Source organism: Arvicanthis niloticus, chromosome 21, assembly GCF_011762505.2.
Source record: "Arvicanthis niloticus isolate mArvNil1 chromosome 21, mArvNil1.pat.X, whole genome shotgun sequence".
Lineage (NCBI taxonomy): Eukaryota > Metazoa > Chordata > Mammalia > Rodentia > Muridae > Arvicanthis > Arvicanthis niloticus.
In genome coordinates, this window is record NC_047678.1 from 13,158,142 (window position 1) to 13,177,139 (window position 18,998).

The 18,998-nt window shown below is 37.8% G+C and overlaps 1 protein-coding gene across 1 annotated transcript in view; it reads left to right on the plus strand.

Moving 5' to 3' along the window:
- LOC117693531 (phospholipid scramblase 1-like) overlaps positions 1-18,998 on the plus strand; it is a 43,276-nt gene that overhangs the window by 12,986 nt on the left and 11,292 nt on the right. The window contains exon 2 of the mRNA XM_076917260.1: positions 16,587-16,719. Within this exon, the coding sequence (XP_076773375.1) occupies positions 16,663-16,719 (57 nt within the window). The 5' untranslated portion in view covers positions 16,587-16,662. The remainder of the gene's footprint in view (positions 1-16,586; positions 16,720-18,998) is intronic.

The following is an 18,998-nucleotide window of genomic DNA, read 5'->3' on the forward strand; positions in this document are numbered from 1 at the left end:
TTCCCTTCCTCCCTTCTAGCCTCCCTCCCTCCCTCCCTCTCTCTTTCTCTGCTCAGTTACCCAGGGAGGTCTTGGATACTTCATGTTAAAAGTATTGGCGAGATCAGGAATTCAAGGCCCATACTAAACACAATAAAAGCAATATACAGCAAATCAACAGCCAATATCAAAATAAACGGAGAGATACTTGAAGTAACCCCATTAAAATCTGGGACATGACAAAGATATCTACTCTCGACATATCTATTCAATATAATACTTGAAGTGCTAGCTAGAACAATAAGACAACAAAAAGACATCAAAGGGATACAAATTGGTAAAGAAGAAATAAAGGAATCTCTATTTGCAGATGATATGATAGTATACATAAGCGATTCCAAAATTTCTACCAGAGAACTTCTCCAGCTGATGAACAACTTCAGCAAAGTGGCCAGATATAAAATTAACTCAAATAAATCAGTAGCCTTCCTTTATACAAATGATAAACAGGCTGAGAAAGAAATTAGGGAAATAACTTCCTTCACAATAGCCATAAATAATATAAAATATCTTGGGATAACTATAACCAAACAAGTGAAAAACCTGTATGACAATAAATTCAAGTCTCTCAAGAAAGAAATTGAAGATCTCAGAAGATGGAGAGATCTCCCAAGCTCATGGATTGGCAAAATTAATATAGTAAAAATGGCCTTCCTACCAAAGGCAATCTACAGATTCAATACAATGACCATAAAAATCCCAACACAATTCTTTAAAGACATGGAAAGAACAATTCTCAAATTCATCTGGAAAGGCAAAAAACCCAGAATAGCAAAAACAATTCTTAACAGTAAAAGAACAGCTGGGAGAATCACCATCCTTGACTTCAAGCTTTACTACAGAGCAATAGTGATAAAAACTGCTGCATGGTACTGGTAGAAAGATAGACATGTTGATCAATGGAATAGAATAGAAGACCCAGAAATAAAACCACACACTTACAGACACCTGATCTTTGACAAAGACACCAAAAATATACAATGAAAAAAAGATAGCATCTTCAACAAATGGTGCTGGTCTAACTGGCTGTTTGTATGTAGAAAAGTGAAAATAGACCCATATTTGTCACCTTACACAAAGCTCAAATCCAAGTGGATCAAGGACCTCACCTAAAACCAGATACACTGAATCTAATAGTAGAGAAAGTGGGAAGGAGCCTAGAACTCACTGGCACAGGAGGAAATTTCCTAAACAGAACTTCAATGGCTCATGCTCTAAGATCAAGAATTGATAAATGAGACCTCATGAAACTGGAAAGCTTCTGTAAGGCACAGGACATATTTAATAAGACAAATCGGCAACCTACTGATTGGAAATAAAAATCTTCACTCCCATTTAAAATGGGAGTTTTATTCAAAATTGTTTTACTTTGGTTCCTTCTTATGAAATAATTGTAAAAAAAATAGTCAATCTGGCTAAAGATGATGGAGGTGGACAGTAAATAAAATTAGGAAGGCAGTTCATGCCAGACTGGAATGAGAAATTGATTAGAGACAGAAATTATGACCAAGAAAAAAAGACATCATTAAACAGATCTCATCTAACAGAAGAATGGCTGACCTTAAACTTTATTTTAATACTCAAGACAGATTATGGTGTTTTGAATAAGAATGTCCCGCACAGGTTCACTTGTTGGAACATTTAGTCCACTGTTGATGATGTTGTTTAGATGGGTTTAAGAAGTTTAGAAGTATGTCACGAAAGCCAACTATTAAGGTTTAAAAGGCCACATAGCATTCCCAATTCACCTCTTCTGCTTGCTGCTCGTACATTAAGATGTGCACTCCTGGCTTACTGTGCCAGTTACCATCCCTGCCTGCTGCCCTGCTTCCCACTGGGATGATGGTGGACTCTTTTTCTCCAGACCTGTAAGCTAAACCAAGGCTTTCTTCTGTAAGTTATAGTGGTCATAACTTATTACAACCACATGGAAGCAATTGATAGCGAGACTAAAAGAAAGAAGAGGAAGAAAGATGAAAGAAGAAAAGGGGAAGAATTGAAGAGATTCTTCCAAGCCTTTGGCATACCGTTAAATAAAATGTCTGCAGTTTTGGAATGCTGAAGGAAAAGATTTGAAGATTAAAGATATTTAAAACCTATTCAATGAAATAACAGTACCATTTTTTTATTTGGGAAGAAAGTTATGCATATTCTTAGCGAAGAAGCCCATAGAACCACAAAAAGACATGGATAAAAACATCTTCATCACACCATATGACAGTCAAATTTTCAAAAGCACAAGATAAAAACAGAAAAAAAAAAAAACAACATTGCCACGCACAAGGGTATCCTCCATTACATTGACACCAGAAAAACCACAAAAGGTTTGGAAAATTTAAAGATGTATTACAGATCCTGAAAAAAAAAATAAGTGTCACAGAAGAATACTATGGTGAGCAAGAGCATCCTTCAACAATAATTGATAAATGAAGACCTTTCAAAACACAAGCTGAGAATCCATGATTAGTAAAGTAAACTTAGAAAAAAATTTTGATAGAGTCCTATATCCATACGCAAAATAAAGCTAAAGGACATCCCAAAAGCACTTGAAAAGTTCCACCAAGGGTTAAGATACACACGATACAAATACAAAGGATCACATGTTATCAACACAATCATCAAGCCACACATGGTAAATATAAAATAAAGGGGAAGGAGTATTTCGGTAATTGGAGGAAAATTATGGAAATTGCAAGTCTTTACATTTAAATAATACATTAAATGTAAACAGATTAAATTCTGAAATAAAAGGATTCAGACTGGATTGAAGGTTAAAAGAAAACCCTAACAATACAGTAAAATCTCACACACCAAGTCAGGAAAACACATGCAGAAAGTGCAAGGATGGGGAATGATATTCTTAGAGTTTAACCCCAAAGACATTAGAAATAGCTATATTTATGATCTGCTTCTAGGTAGACTTTAAGATCAAATGTCAGGATAAAACAAAGATCACTAAATAATGTTCAATAGATCAGTTCAGGAAAATGTAATGGCCGAGCTGCCCCACGTTGGGTGGCCAAATTGTAATGGCCGTTCTGTTCTGCAGGTCCGGGTCGAGAGAGAGAGAGAGAGAGAGAGAGAGCGAGAGAGAGAGAGAGAGAGAGAGAGAGAGAGAGGCGATGCGAAGAATGGATGGAGACAAGGCAGAGGTTCTGATCAAGTCTCAAGTCTCGTTTGTCTCTCTCTTTTATTGCCTCTCTCATTGTCTCCCGTATCCTCTCTTTCCTATTGAAGGGAAATCTGGGGTATTTATAGGTTTTTGCCATGTGCCTTGTAGGCGTGTGAATACCATGTGCCTTGCAGGTGTGGATATAACATAAGCCTTACAGGTGTCTATAGCATGGATAGCACGTGCACTGTGTGCCTTGCAGGCTTGGATACCACGTGTGCCTTACAGGCATGTATGGCGTGGATAGCACGTGAACCCATGCCTTGCAGGCATGGATACCACGTGCGCCTTGCAGCTGGGGGCAGTAAACAGCAAAACAAGATATGTGGGATATCAGAGTGTGCTTCAGCTGTTGTAGGCTATTGAAAACCAAATCTTTCGTCAGGGTATATGGCTTGAGATGGCTGCAAAGCTGATAGCCGCTTTCTGCTAAAAGTCGGCTCCCAACAGGAAAACATAATGGCATATAGCTATGTCCATCTAATATGGAAGTGCCCAACTTTATAAAATAGCACCATTAAGCCTAAAGTGGGAAATATGCTCCAGTGTAATATTACTGAGGGAGTTCAGCATCATACTTTGATTAATGTACAGATTACAACATTTCAGCAAAGAAATTGCTAACCTATACCATGAATGAATAAGATGTTCATTTATTACAGCCAGCATCTGGAGATCACATGGCTGTCATTGGCACATACAGCTTTATCCAGACTAGACCATATATTAGGTTATAAGCAAGGCTTAAGACATTCACCAAATTTCCTACTACATTGAGAACATGTTCTGATCACAATGCATAAGGCTAAAAGTGAAGAATAAACCAAAAAAAATTGAAATTACACAAACACATGGGGACTAAACACCATATTTTGAAAAATATAATTGGCCATCAAAATTTAAAAATTTTAATGTTTAAAAGTTCTTAAAATAAATGAAAATACATTCCAGAACTTACAGAATACAGCAAGTTCCTACTGAGGGGTGTGTATAGTAATAATTTCCTGCATCAAAAATAGAAAGATTCCAGATAAAGAACATGTTGAATGCATTTTAAAGACCTAGATAACAAAGAATAAATCAAATCTCAAATTAGTAACAGGAAAGAAATAACGGATAAAGCAAAAATATGAGACTCAGGCACTAAAAATAAAATATAAATTTAAAAATTAGGCTTTTGAGAAAGCAAAATTGGCAAGCCTTTAGCCAACCTCATCAATATGAAAGAAGAGAACAAAGTGGACCCCGGCTCCATTCTTAACCCAGGAGCAATTTCTAATTGAAAGCCAATTGGAAATGAAAATCCAGTTTTCTCCAAGGGAGATTCACTGGGGAAACAAACTATTCTTGTTTTGTTTTCTTTTGTTTGTTTTTGTTTGTTTTTCGAGACAGGGTTTCTCTGTGTAGCCCTGGCTGTCCTGGAACTCATTCTGTAGACCAGGCTGGCCTCAAACTCAGAAATCCACCTGCCTCTGCCTCCCAAGTGCTGGGATTAAAGGTGTGCACCACCACTGCCTGGCTGAAACAAACTATTCTTAAAGATAGGCCTCAAGCCAAGCAGTAGATGGCCAACAGGAAACGAACTCACTGGTATCTTATCTTGTCCCATACTATTGTGTCAAGACGTGAAAGGATGTTATCTTAGCTTCTTATATTTTATTTTATTATATATACACATTTATATGTATATATTTTCTCACACTTATATGTATATATTTTTATTTTACAAGTCCTTCACCTATATATTCTCATATATAGTTTAGTGTTCTTATGGGATTCCTGAGCATGTGAACAAGTGTGTCTCTGCATCTATAACTTTTTCTTCTGCCTTTTCTTGGGCTCTTTTTCTTCTCCATATTTGCCTCGCCCTATTCCCATGTATTAGTTTTTGTTTTATGTTGTTTTATTTTACCATTACCCCTTAGAAGCCTGTTTGTTTTCTAATGAGAGACAGAAATGGAGTGCATCCAAATGAAAAGTGGGGTGGGAAGGAACTGGGAGGGGTAAAAATCATAATAAATGGAAAAAAAAATCTCAAATAAGTAAAGTTAGGTATAAAACTGTAGACCCTGAAACTATTACCACGGAAATAAAGGTGACCAATCATTAGGTATTACTACAAACAACTGTGTGCTGACAAACTGACAAAGCTCAAAGTGATGGATAAACTTCTGGACGTATCTGACCTATACAAATTAATGGGAAGGAAATAATCATTTGAACAGACCAGAAGCAAATAGCAGGTTGGATCAGTTCCTTGGCAAAGAGAAACTAAGAAGCAGATGGTTCCAAGGCAAAGTTTCTAAACTAAAAATAAAACAAAAACTTTATTCTTGAGAATTTTGTGCATGTATATGATGAAATGTGATCATATCTCAATGTATTTATAAAACACTAAACACTTAGGGGAGAGACAGCAGGAGCTCTCATAAACAGGAATCGGACAGGGATGAAACCCCTACCTCCTACGTAATTCTACAGGGCTAGCATCACACCCTGTGTTCAGCGGGAGAATGACAATGCAAACCACAATCACACACCAAGATGTTATCCTACCAAAGCAAGAGTTCTTATCCAGAAGGCTAAAGATAGCAGGTGTGCTGCTGAGGATATACAGAGACAGGAGACCTCTCATATCATATGTGTGGATATAATTCAGTATAGTCATTGTGGAAAACAAAATATAGGTTCCTTAAAATTTTCTAAAATATATATCACAAATTTCAAAAGCTAAATTCCTCACATTTAACCACAAGCAAGGGTCAAAAAAAGTGTAACTTACACTACAGGTCATTTAATGTGTTAATCTACAGGTAGCCAGTGTAAACATACTGGCTTCTCATTCATGTCTGTTTGTTTTTTCAAACACAAGGCTTTCCAGCTTTTATTTCTCAGTATTAGACCAAAAGTCCTTTTAAGTTGTTTCCTGGAGCATCTTGTAGTTCTTGACCATGAAAGAAACCTGAAAATTATTTTCCCACTGAAAGCCAACTTTGATGTGCTTCCCAGAAAAAAAAAAAATATTATGTGTGCGTGTTTGTGTGTGTGTGTGTGTTGATTTATTATTTACATCTATTCCCTGGGTTGAAATGAAATGAAATGAAACCACAGAAATATGAGTTACTTAGTGCTGAGTAATATTTTTATAACCATCTTTTGGTTCTAAATAATAGTGACTAGATTCTGAAATGATTAACATGACTGCACCTTAATTAGGATTTCTGCAAATTTGTACTCAAGATTGTTAAGGAGTTTATTTAGCTGAAAAGGGCAATTCAAAAATATCTAAGCTTGACTTTTACGGCTTGATTAAAGTCAGTTCATTTTACAGCCACTGAATTGTAAACCACACAACCAACTAAAAACAAAGATAAGCCAATTAATAGAGAAAATGGAAGAGCACTCACACCTGTCCTTCACTGTGGGCGGAGTTAATGAATTCACTGATGACAGAAAACCAGAGGGTACCGGCAGTGTCTAAACAGAAACCAATTATCATGGAAAAACCAAGCAGATTTCACATATAAATAATTTAGATTATAACAAATAGAATTATATAAGCATTTCAAAATCTATTATATTTTTACCCAAAAGGAAGATTGTAGGTAGTGTCATTCAAATTGACACTGGGCAAAATTTCCAGGTCATGACTTCACACTGTATATCTTTCTAATGATAGAAGAACACTCTCTAAAATGCCATATAATTGAATTTTTCATAGGAAAAAAAATCTGATATAATGTAGAGCAAATACCTCATTTCAAAACATGCATGAGTGGAAAGTAGTGAGGAAATAAAGAAAAGAACAAAATCCCAAGCACGTTTTCCTGTAATAATTAGGCCAGTAATGAAAGTCACCAAGTACTTCTGATCTATCAGGAAATACACTAAGCATTCTGTCTTCATTCTAGTATCTTTATGCTTTGTTGTCAGTGTAAAGAGATAATATCACAGTGAAAGAAACTGAGGCAGAATGGTAGAACCAGTGTAAACCAGCACAAAATAATTTAGTTCATACTAAGACATCTGGTGGTCAGGGATTGTAGTACCAGGAAACGTTTGTGAACTCCAACAGACCAATCAGGAGCTGAGATCTGATGCAATCACAAAGGGTCTTTATTTACAAGCTCCAGCTTGGGTTTTAACTCACCATAGACCCACAGGAGGTTTTGGTAGAGAAGCCCTGAGCTCTCACTGGGACAAGGTTTTATAGAAACTGGGAAGCAAGGGGTGAGTGTTTCTAGCCTGGAAAGCATCTAACTGGGGGGGTGGGAGGGAGTACTGTGCCCTTTAACATTATTAGCTGGTGCTGGGACCCAAACCATAAACTTAACTTCTGTTTTTTCTGATTGGTGGTTGTTGGAAGTGAAGTGCCAGGAGTGGGCTTGTAACCTGGGGGGGTGCAGATTTGTTGAGGAAATCCCCTGGAGACTGTTGTTAAACACAGGTCTTGTTGGGAGGTAACCTGGAAACTGGTGCTAAGTACCAACCTGTTAGTTTACTTGAGTTCGAAACATGGTGGCATGTAGGCAGACATGGTGATGAAGAGGTAGCTCAGAGTTTTATATCTGCATCTGCAAAGCAGCAGGAAGTGAATCCCACACATGACTGAGCATCTGGAATCTAAAGCCCACCCCACTCCCTAGTGACACACTTCACCCAACAAAAAACACATGTAACTCAATAAGGACATATCTCCTAATAGGTGCCGCTCTCTATGGACCTATGGGGCCATTTTTATTCAAACCACCACATAGAAGAACCTTTTGAACCAAGTGAACAAAGATGATACATGCACTCATAGTCACTAAACTATAAACCTTGCAACTTACTTTCCTGAAAGTTTCTTAAAATCATTCTTTAAGGTCATCAATGTATTCTTTGTGCTAGAGACAAAAATTTATTAATGTCTCTCTTTGAGGTATTTGATTTATTGCTTGTGTTGGAGATAAGCCTTGAACTCATAACCCTCTGGCTTCAGCTGCTCATGTGCCAGGACCATCTTTTCTAGGTAAGACTGCCCACAAACATTTTAATGTGAGAAAACAAACTTTTTTTTTCAGAGCATTTGAAAAAATAAAATTTGTAATATGAAAACACAATATTGTTAGTTAACTGGAGTATTTTGCCTTTAAATTTTCTGGCACTTGACATAGTCCTATACAACCTGTGTATGTGCATGCATAATACACACATACCTAATGTGTGTATTACACATACACAAACATCCTATGTTTGGTGTATAAAGATTAACTATGCATTATGGTTTAGATGTGAAACATTGTTCATAGGCTCATGTGTTTGAACACTTGGTAACCAGCAGACAGACCTGCTTGGGAAGGTCCTGGAATCTTTAGGAGGCAGAGCTTTGCTAGAGAAAGTACATAATTGGGTGGGCTTTGACATTTGATAGCCTGGTCCCACTTATTAGTCTCTGTCTCTGTCTCTGTCTCTCTCCCCTGCTCTCTCCTGTGTGCTAATGAAATGTGATCATTTGGCTTCTTCACCACCAGATTGGTCTCTTGCTTATGTTTTTCCTTTAATGATGGACTGTATCCATCTCTGGAACTCTAAGCAAAAATAAACACTTTCTTCCCTAAGTTTCTTTTTAGTAATGCTATTGTATCAAGGATGTTTCTGGTAATATTCACAGACAATGGTTAGGTTTGGGATTAGGAGGAGGGGAAAGAATGTAAGCACATTAGCTGTGTTCAAATTCTTACTGTCTCAGCTGGAAAGAGATGTCAACCAGAATCTACAGTTAAGATCTCCATCTCATTCTCAAATCTGCATAGTTTTTCCTGAGTTTTAAAATCCCACCTCCTATAAGTTAAGTGGCCACCTTTGTCTGCCACCTGCACAGTTCCTTCTTCCCCCATTGTGATAAAGGAACGAAGTGATTAAATGGCCCAGCAGAAATGGAGACTTGTGATTTCTGATGGAATGATTTCAACAAAGATGTCCATAAATGTTAAATGTGCATGGGATGTGACGGTTCTCTCTCCTAGAATTGCACTTAACTATTAAAAAAGGGCATATGCTAATCAGGTTGTGATGGAAAATTGTGTGTATATATTAGAGTAATTATTATTCTTACTGTAAATTATATAACATGAATTTTTTAACACAACTTTGTCCATGTTCTTATTATTTTTTTATTTTTAGTAAAGTGTTAGTGCTTTTCTCTTCTGTGAATTTTTTGGCATTTTTTTTTAAACTATAAGAATGGGAAACAATTGTCTGGTCATGGTTAATTAATTCAACTAGAATACTGTCTGATCATTTCTGCAACTATGTGATGCTATTTCTTGGAATAAATCCATTAAATTAATCTCTAGGGAAAAAGAGCAACAGGAAATATGTAGCTAGAGATATGAGCTTTGGCTGGTGAGATGGTTCAGCTTGTGGGCTTTGTGGCGCCAAGTCTAATGACCTAGGTTTGCTCCCTAGGGCACACATGCTAAATGGAGAGAACCGATTATCAAAAGCTGTCCTCTGAAATTCACATTTGCCCCTTTGTATTTGCACATGCTTACACATGCACATGACATGCACACACACATGTGTACACTCAAACCCAAGTGCATGCACATACACTCTACACTTAAAATAAGTAAATGTAATTTTTAAAACATATATAAGGTTACAAATTGTTTTTAAATTCTGAGAGTGAAACTCAATTCTAAAGTATAAATCAAAATCATCATATTTTGTAATTCAATCTGAGAATCAAAGGAACCAGTGAAACAGAGTCCAGTTTGAGTCTTGGGAGGCAGGAACATGAAGAGCAGAACACTAATGTTCTAACCAAGAAAAGCAGCAGAGATTTCTCTGCTCCACTATTAAATTCTCAAAAGAGAGAGAGAAAAAAAAAAAGCCTACCCACATGAGGTGGGGAAACCTAGCTAGCTATTCATTCCACAGACTGAAATTCTAATCTCAGTTCAAAACACTTCCTAGACACATTCAGACTTATGTTTGGTTTGAGCATGCTATGGCCACTTTTAAGTTGACACACAAAATTAACCACCATGGATGTACTCATCAACTAGAAAGTCATATATCTCCTTGTAACTATACTTAATTAAAACAAACAAAAACCCCCAAGGTTTTATCATGCTGACACAAACTAGAATCATCTGAAAATAGAACCTCAACTAAAGAATTGTCTCTGTTAGATTTGCCTGTGGGTATGTGTGTACAGAATCTGTGGTCCACTGAGGGGCCTAAGGATATATCTTAAGCTTGAATCTGATAGTGTGTACTTCTCCCTCATGGCTCTGGTTTTGGAGTCATGAAGGGGTTACTAAGAAAAGCTGAGGCTTGGCACCATTAGAGGCAGAGAGGTCATTGCTGAAGATTCATTCTCAGTTGTAGTGAAGACACTACCATATTTGAGACTCTAGAAAATGAACCAAAATAAGAGAGGTATGTTTGGAACGGTGTAAACTAGAGCCTACCAGGCAAGCTGTGTGCTGCAGATGTAAGCATAGCCATGGTGGAGCTACACAAGCTATTTAGAGCCCATAGGTCTTGAGTGAGTCCCAAAAAACTCTGTTTTATATTGTAATATTAACATGAGATCTTGAGAGGAAACAAGGTTGAAGGGTGATCCACTTGTCTGTCAAGTTTACAAGGGATTAATCTTGCCAGCAAGATTTTGTCAACTTGACATAATAGTTGCACATGCAGAGACAACCTCTATTGCGGAACTGCTTTTGTCAAGTTGACATGTGAGCTTTTTTAAGGGGACATTTATAAATTGCTATTTTATTCAGGGGTCCTAAACCACTATGATTGGTACCATCCATTGCTGGGCACGCCTGGGCTATATAAGAAAGATAGCTGAGCAAGCCAGAAAAAAAAAAAAAAAAACAATCAATAGGCAACTTTTTTTTTTTTTGATGGTTCCTGCTTAAGATTTTCCTTTGTCTACCATCAATAATGGGCTATGATCATAACATATGATGCACATAGATTCTTTCTTCCCTATTCATTCATCATGTCACTTACACCTAGCAACAGAAAGACAACTAGAACAGTGATAAAGTAGCTATCCAAGTCCAACTGGGAGTGCACTGACCCTTCTCTCTAAGTGTATAAAGTCCTTCAGTGATTCTTACTCTACTTGATATGCAATAACCTAAGTACTATGACCTCCAATAAAAGTGCTTCAACACTCTGATACATAATAGATACATTATAGGTTATAAGCTAAGAGGTAAAGAGAAAAATAGAAAACATGTATACACATACCCCTAAAACAAAACAAGTCAGAAGTAAGTATAGCCTTACAATATTCTATCATGTGGTCATTCCTGGTATCTGTATCTTTGTCTACTCTATATGCCCATTTCCTCTGAGAAGCAACCTAAAGGTCAATTGGCACCAGAGCTTAAATCCTTTTTATTAAAGTTTCCATTCATTGACAAAGTCATTGTATACAAACCTTTTATAAAGCTGTCATATTTTTCATGTAGAGGATATATTTTAACCATGTGCAGCCATGTGAATTTTAATTATATATATGATATAGTTATGTAAGCTATAAGTAAATTGTGTGTGTGTGTGTGTGTGTGTGTGTATTATTAACATTTCCTGGAGGATCTGCCAACAGTAACCTAGCAACGGCTAGGTATGAGCCTCTCTCTCTCTCTCTCTCTCTCTCTCTCTCTCTCTCTCTCTCTCCCTCTGTTCTTCTCTTTTCTCCTCTCTCTGTCTCTATTATCTCTACCCCCTCCTCCAGGTCCCAAATAACTTCTTTTTATATGAAGGTTGTTACATGGCTTGATTGTTTAGCAGGACACTTTGGCAGAGCACGTCTCCACTTTTTTATAAAACACAAAGTGAGTGTCTCTCTCTTCTCTCTTCTCTTCTCTTCTCTTCTCTTCTTCTTCTTCCTCTCTCTCTCTCTCTCTCTCTCTCTCTCTCTCTCTCTCTCTCTCTCTCTCTCTCTCTCTCTCTGTGTGTGTATGTGATGTCTCTACAAATACCATTACCAGCAGAGTAATGATCAGTGTTAGGCAAGAAGGAAATCCAGTCCAACAGGACTCGGTAGCCAGTGCTGGTTAAAACTTCTATCTGATGTAGTTTATTTTAGGCATAGGATAATTTTGGGAAAAAGTTCCTGATGATGATTAACCCAATCCTTTGTGTTCAACAAAGCTTAAGATATGATACAATGAAATTCTTCAGAGTCCAGATGACCTCCTCAAGTAAAAGATGGGTTCTGTTTACCAAGAATGCTCAAGATAAGGGTCTAGGGAGAATGACTGAGATAAATTAAGGTTTGTGGGAGTCAGGTAAAGCTTGTATCTACAGATAGCACAAAGGTCACCTGGACTATTGTAAAGTACATGTGACCTCACCCATAAACTGGGTTTTATTGACTGAGAAACAATGCTCAAGATAAAGTCTATGGAGGAAGAGTCTGAATAAATATAATAGCCTAGGAGACTCAGGTGTGGTCTGGCCCTGCAGATATCACAGGTGTCCGTCCAGGCTATTAACTATAACCATCCCCAGGTTTTGGGGAGGGAAATAGGCTATATGTCTTTTGTTGTTGTTGTTAAACAAACTCTGTGTGTTTAGCATTGCCCATTGCTTACCTTTGAGCATAAGGACCTTATCCTCTCCACTAAATGAAAACTGAAATTTATTCTGCAGTTGTTTTGCCAAAAGGTACTCTTCCTCATTAACCTGCAGCTTAAGGTTTATGGGTTAAAAGGTAGGAAGAAAGCAAGGGAGCGTGAACAAATGAGCACTGTTGAAAATCCATTCAGTTTTCTTCTAGGGATTTCTATGCAAAGGAAAATGGCTCCCGAGCACAGAACATGTAAACATTATGAGTATTTGTTGCAGGTGTCCTATTAAACACATCTGGATAAACAACCGTGTCAGACCACAAATTGCCTGCTCCGGTTGAACAGACAAGATGCTCAAATTCCAGACACAGTCAATCCTAGGATTGGAGCACATGCTTGCTATCCTGCTAGACCATTCGAAGAGACCAACACCTGAAGCTGGTCTTTGCTAATTTGTGGGCTTTTCTTTTTTCTACCCTTTATGCCATGGTATCATCCTGTATCATTAGATAGAAGAGAAAGAAGAGAGGAGAGAAAGCTAAGCTAGAGATCCCTTAATCTAATCTCTTTCCCTTTGTTTCCTCTTTGAGGATGACTACTAACAAACCTCAGCTAATCCTTCTGAATAACCACCATGCCCCACCATGCCTATCAAAGCTCTAACATTTTTACACTCTCTGAAAAGTTCCCAGAATTCCAAATGCCACGAAATTGCAGAAACTATCTGCAGGTGGCAAGACCATGCTTTTTCTAGAGTATAAGATGAGTCACAGTCAGCCTTTTTGGACAGTCTAAAGCATTCCCGTATTCCCACACAAGGGATTAAAATGAAAATATATTCTTTTATTATTTCTATAGTTTTTTTAAGAGACCAAAATTGCAGAATTCTCAGTAAATACCAATGCTGAGAACTGACCAAACAGCTTTCTTTAGATATGTGGATAGTGAGCACTGTAGTTAGCTTTTGGTTGGCTACCAGTTTGGGTCTTAGGTTCATGATTTTCCTTCTTTAATTTATGCCCCATTGAAGGTACTTCCCAATGGTGTTTTAGAAAAATCTGTTAGCATCACATGCTAGCCAACAGCTTCCAAAGTTTTTCTGGTAAACATCATGTGCATGATGATCCAGCCCCAAGGCTAGACTAGATGTAAGTAGATGAGTCCAGACTGACGATGCAGTTCTATCCCTGATGTCAGATCCTCTCCAGAACCTTCTCAGCTGTAGTTTAGTACAGTGTTTTTCTTTGTCCTGTTTTTCTCTTCCTCCCTGTAGTATCAAATCTAGTGTTCGCTTTTCCCTTCTTGTGTATATATGTTACACATTTTAAAGGGTATCATTTGACATTTTTTTTTTTTACGTTGGGAATTTGAATGCTCAGCATCATGAATATATAAATGGTGTCATGAATTCAACCTGCTCCCCAGGTCCAGGCTTTGCCTGCCAAGCAAATTTAAAGTGAGAACTCCTTACACAGGGCTTCTGGAGATAAACTGTATCCTGTTGTGTTATGGACAGAGCTTCCCATTCTTCTTTGAACATGTCTCTTGGTAGGTATGCCAAATTCACCTCCCAAACCAGGAGTTTCATTTTCTTTACTGTTCCTTCTCCACCATTTCTTCCTACAGCATCTCACAAAAGCTGCTCACTTTCTGGCATTTCCATCCTCATTTAAGCCATATCTATCAAAAATAGGTGCCTTGTGTCTGAGAACTTTATTTTAGAAACATTCTCTTTTTCCTGGAAGTTAACTGTAAGGTGCTTATCTTCTTCATAATTGTTTCTCTTCACTGTTCAGCAGATACAACTGCATTATAGATCATCTATAAATACTCATTTACTTACAAGGAGTTGACTATAAAACCTGTGCTTATGAGGCATTTGTGTATATTCTGTTTGCTAAGCCCTACTTTTAATGATATGTGGATTTCCTTCATCTGGATTCTACTTACACTCACTACCTATTCTGAATATTAGGTTCTTAGAATATTCTGAATATCAGTGCTGTTACATTATAGAGCCTAGAAACTGCTCTTCTATGAACTATAAAATTAAGCTTGTGAAGCTTAATATATATATTAATAAGCTTAATATATTATTAATAATTATTAATATATTAACTAGCTTAATATATATTAAAGTTGTATATACCATATATATATATCATATATATGTTGCGAACCCCCCACGCTTGGGCACCAAACTGTTGCGCTTACTGGAGCCCGATGTTGGACGCCAAACTGTTGCAGCCCGTACTGCCCGTTCCGGTCCGAGGGTCAGGGTCTAGCGAGAGAGAGAGTGGGGATAAAGGGGAAGAGACGCGAAGAATGGAGACAAGACAGAGATTCTGATCAAGTCTCTCTTATTGAAGGGAATTCTGAGCTATTTATAGGCTTTTGCCACGTGCCTTGTAGGCGCGTGGATACCACGTGCCTTGCAGGTGTTGATATGACGTAAGCCTTACAGGCGTCTATAGCGTGGACAGCACGTGCACCGCAATGCCTTGCAGGCGTGGATAGCACGTGTGCCTTACAGGCATGTATGGCGTAGATAGCACGTGGACAGCACGTGAACTGCAATGCCTTGCAGGCGTGACTACCACGTGCACCTTGCAGCTGGGGCCAGTAAACAGCAACACAAAATATGTGGGATATCAGAGTGTGCTTCAGCTGTTGTAGGCTATTGAAAACCAAATCTTTCGTCAGGGTATATGGTTCCAGATGGCTGCAAAGTTGATCTAGCCGCTTTCTGCTAAAGTCGGCTCCCAACAATATATATACAACTTTAATATTTGAAATAGAAAATTCTTTATTTTCAAGTGAGCCATTCTGGGCACTTGGGATTGTGGTGGCATTCCTGACTTCTCCCGACCACAATCCGGTGCTACCCATCTCATAAGTTGTAGAAAATAGACAAATGACTCCAGACCTTGACAAGTATACATATAGTGGAATACAATCATCTGTTCTATACAGATAGGACAAGTTATTGTTCAGGACTCCAAATTATTCTTTTTGGCAAGATGCTTTGGTCCTAGAAATAGTAGATCATATTCTTTGCTTTGGTTTTCTCATTAACACTTTTTTCCATGAATTCATGCCAAAACCATCCTATAAATAACTTGAGTCATCCTTGATTTTGTCTCACATATTACACATGTCAAGTGTGAATGGTAAGGATTTTGTGTTAACTTTTTCCAGGGAGACATGAACAGATGTCTTGTCACTCAAGATAGAGCACCATTAAAATATCAAAGTGACAACTCTACCAAAGTCCAATTTGAGGATTTTTACAGGACAGTGGGGGAAAGGTAACATAAAGGAGCGTGATATCTCTTAGGCAGCTGCAGCGTGAAAAAATTCATCAGTCCTGGTTGGTTTGTAACTCACAAAAAGTTCATTCCTACAGCTCTCAGCACAACTTGGAGACAGCTCAAATGGCAGGAAAGTCTCCTCTCCACAGCACTTGATATCTGCTCCTATAATCTTCAGAAGAGGACTTGTAAAACAGTTCAGCTTTCTCTGATAAGTGGGATTTGTTTACTTCTGGAAACGTATGAGTTTCCCCTTTTCCTCCAGATGGGAATGCTTCAATTTGGGGAAAATTGCCAAAATTCATAGATGCAAAAATTGAAATGTCAACTTACATATAGAGTAATACCAAAAGAGTGATCATTCAAGTGTTTTGTGCAGTAACAAACTATTTGGCTTACTCCTGTTTTGGGAACTTCTGGATATTCTGATTCCTCAGGACCTCAGGCTTGGCTGCTTAGTCCCTCCATTCATCTCTGCAGATGCAGGCCCAGCCTTTTTCATTATCCGAAGTCAACTAGAATCTAACCAGTCAGGTGGACCTACTGTGTGATCCCCATGGATATCAACACCACCTCCTATGGAGTGCCACCTGGATTAGAATATTTACTTCAGGTAAGTTCAAATGAATAAAAAGTTAATAAATAAGACCATGCTTCCACTTTACTTATGAGTAGGTAATCACAGTTCATTCATACAAGTTAGAGACAGAGAGTAAACTTTTTTTTTTTTTGATAAAGGTTTTACTTAGGTGCCACAGGCTAGCCTCGAATTCTTCAGAATCTATTTACTGCAGTATCCCAAGTGTTGAGATGATGACTTGATCCACAAAACATGGCTATGTATTCTAAAATTAATCACTCTGATTTATATGTTTTTGCTTTATTTCCAAAGTAAAGTTTGAATGTCTTGGGAAATTGTATTTTCTATTACCTTGGAAGTGATTTATAACAATGGTCAAATACTGGTATATATTTAGCACAAGTTTCTGGAATTTGTTATAGGCACAATATATAATATATTCTTCATTAATTTGTTATTTGACAAGTCCATGCATGTCTACAAAAATTCTGGTCACATTATCAATCCACCTACCTTCTCTTGACTTACTCCTACCCCCACAAGTATTTCCTACCATCCAAGGCCTCATCCCATTTTCCTGTCTTTGAGTATGTTAAGTAAGTTACTAGTGGCTAAATCACTAAAGACATTGACTTCCTTGCCCTCATCAGCCTAAAATCAATAATAGTTCTGGGAGGGGGAGTGGGGCATGCTGAGCACTGTAAGCCTCTCTTTTATTTGTGACTAAATATTTACAAGCTCAGGCTTGTATAGACCTTAAGCAGGGAAACAAAGCTGCTATGAGTTCATACCATATTTTATAGTCCTCTTCTCGTTTTCTGGCTCATTCTTTTTACCCTGTCACATCTGTGATGTTCCATGAGCCTTGGAGTGGGAGATATGGTTGTTCCATTTAAGACTAATCATGCACCAAACACTTGTTCTCAGCATTTTGGCCAGTGATGGATCTCTGTATTAATTCAAGATTCATTGTAAAGAGAAGTAAGTGTCTTTGATCAAGACTGAGGGCAACACTAGTCTATGTATATAAATATAAATATAAATATAAATATAAATATAAATATAAATATAAATATTTTGGAGGCAGTTTGATGATATTTCCATTTAGTATAATGAAAGTACTAGGTTCATCCCCAGTGCCTTTGACTTTCCCAACCATGGGGCTTTGACCAGGTCCCCCCAATCCAAGGTGTGAATTTCCTCCTGCTAGACCTCAGATAAGAAATCAGTTGTTTACCTGAGTAAGAGTTGTGGCACAATTTCAGCCATAGGGACATCTTGCTTGATAAGCTGGTTTTATATAGTATTCATAGTATGCAAGGCCTGAAGCTCAAAAACTGTTTGAAATCTGGCAGCAAGAAGGAAGCTTCCAGCTCAGTTGAAGTATGATTTTCTTGAGTTCTGCAACCAAAGTATGTAGGGGTTCAGCAAGAGACTTATCATCTACTTTTGGTGGGTGATCAATGGCAATGACCAACACCAGTATAGTTTGGGGAGCCTCTGGGACACTCTGGGTCAATAATTCCTAGGGAGATGTTCCACATCTGTCATTTGGATTTTAATCTGATAGCCCATGGCTTCTGGGATAAGCATTATCTACTCATGCATGGCACATCCATTCTGACATTTAAGTTTTAATATGCATTCTCCATATAGCCTTAGTTTTCTTTAACCCTCTGTCCATATCTCCTGCTCTCCCCAATCACTCACCACCTGTTCAAAACTTACAACTCGCAGAACTCTCTCAGTTTTCAACCCGCATGTGTGTTGTTTTCTCAGTTTCTGTAAGGGCTTTTCACCATCCACAGCCCTTCCATCCCTCTTCTTCCTTTGGGGTTTCTACAGACATTACGGTTTAAATAAACACATCTAAAGATTCAACTCTATCTGCATATGGGGGAGAACATATGGTGTTTGATTTTCCAAGTCGGAGCTTTTCACACTCGCTATAATATTTTCCAGTTCCATCAATGCACCTTCAAATTTTATTGTTTCAATTTTCTTTACAGATGGATAAAATTCCACTGTGCTTATGTACTGCATTTTCGTTGTCCAGCCACGAGTTGATAGACATCTAGGCTGATCCCATTTCTTAGTTATTTTGAATAGAGCATCAATGACCATATGTGAGCAGATATCTCTGCAGTAAGATATGGAGAGTCCTTTGAGTATACATCCGTAAGTGACATATCTGGGACTTATGGAAGTTTTATGTTCAGTCTTTTGCAAAACTTCCAGAATGATTTTCAGTGTGTCTGCATTAAGTGACAATTCTGCTCAGAGTGTGAATCAGGGACCATAAGACCTGATGT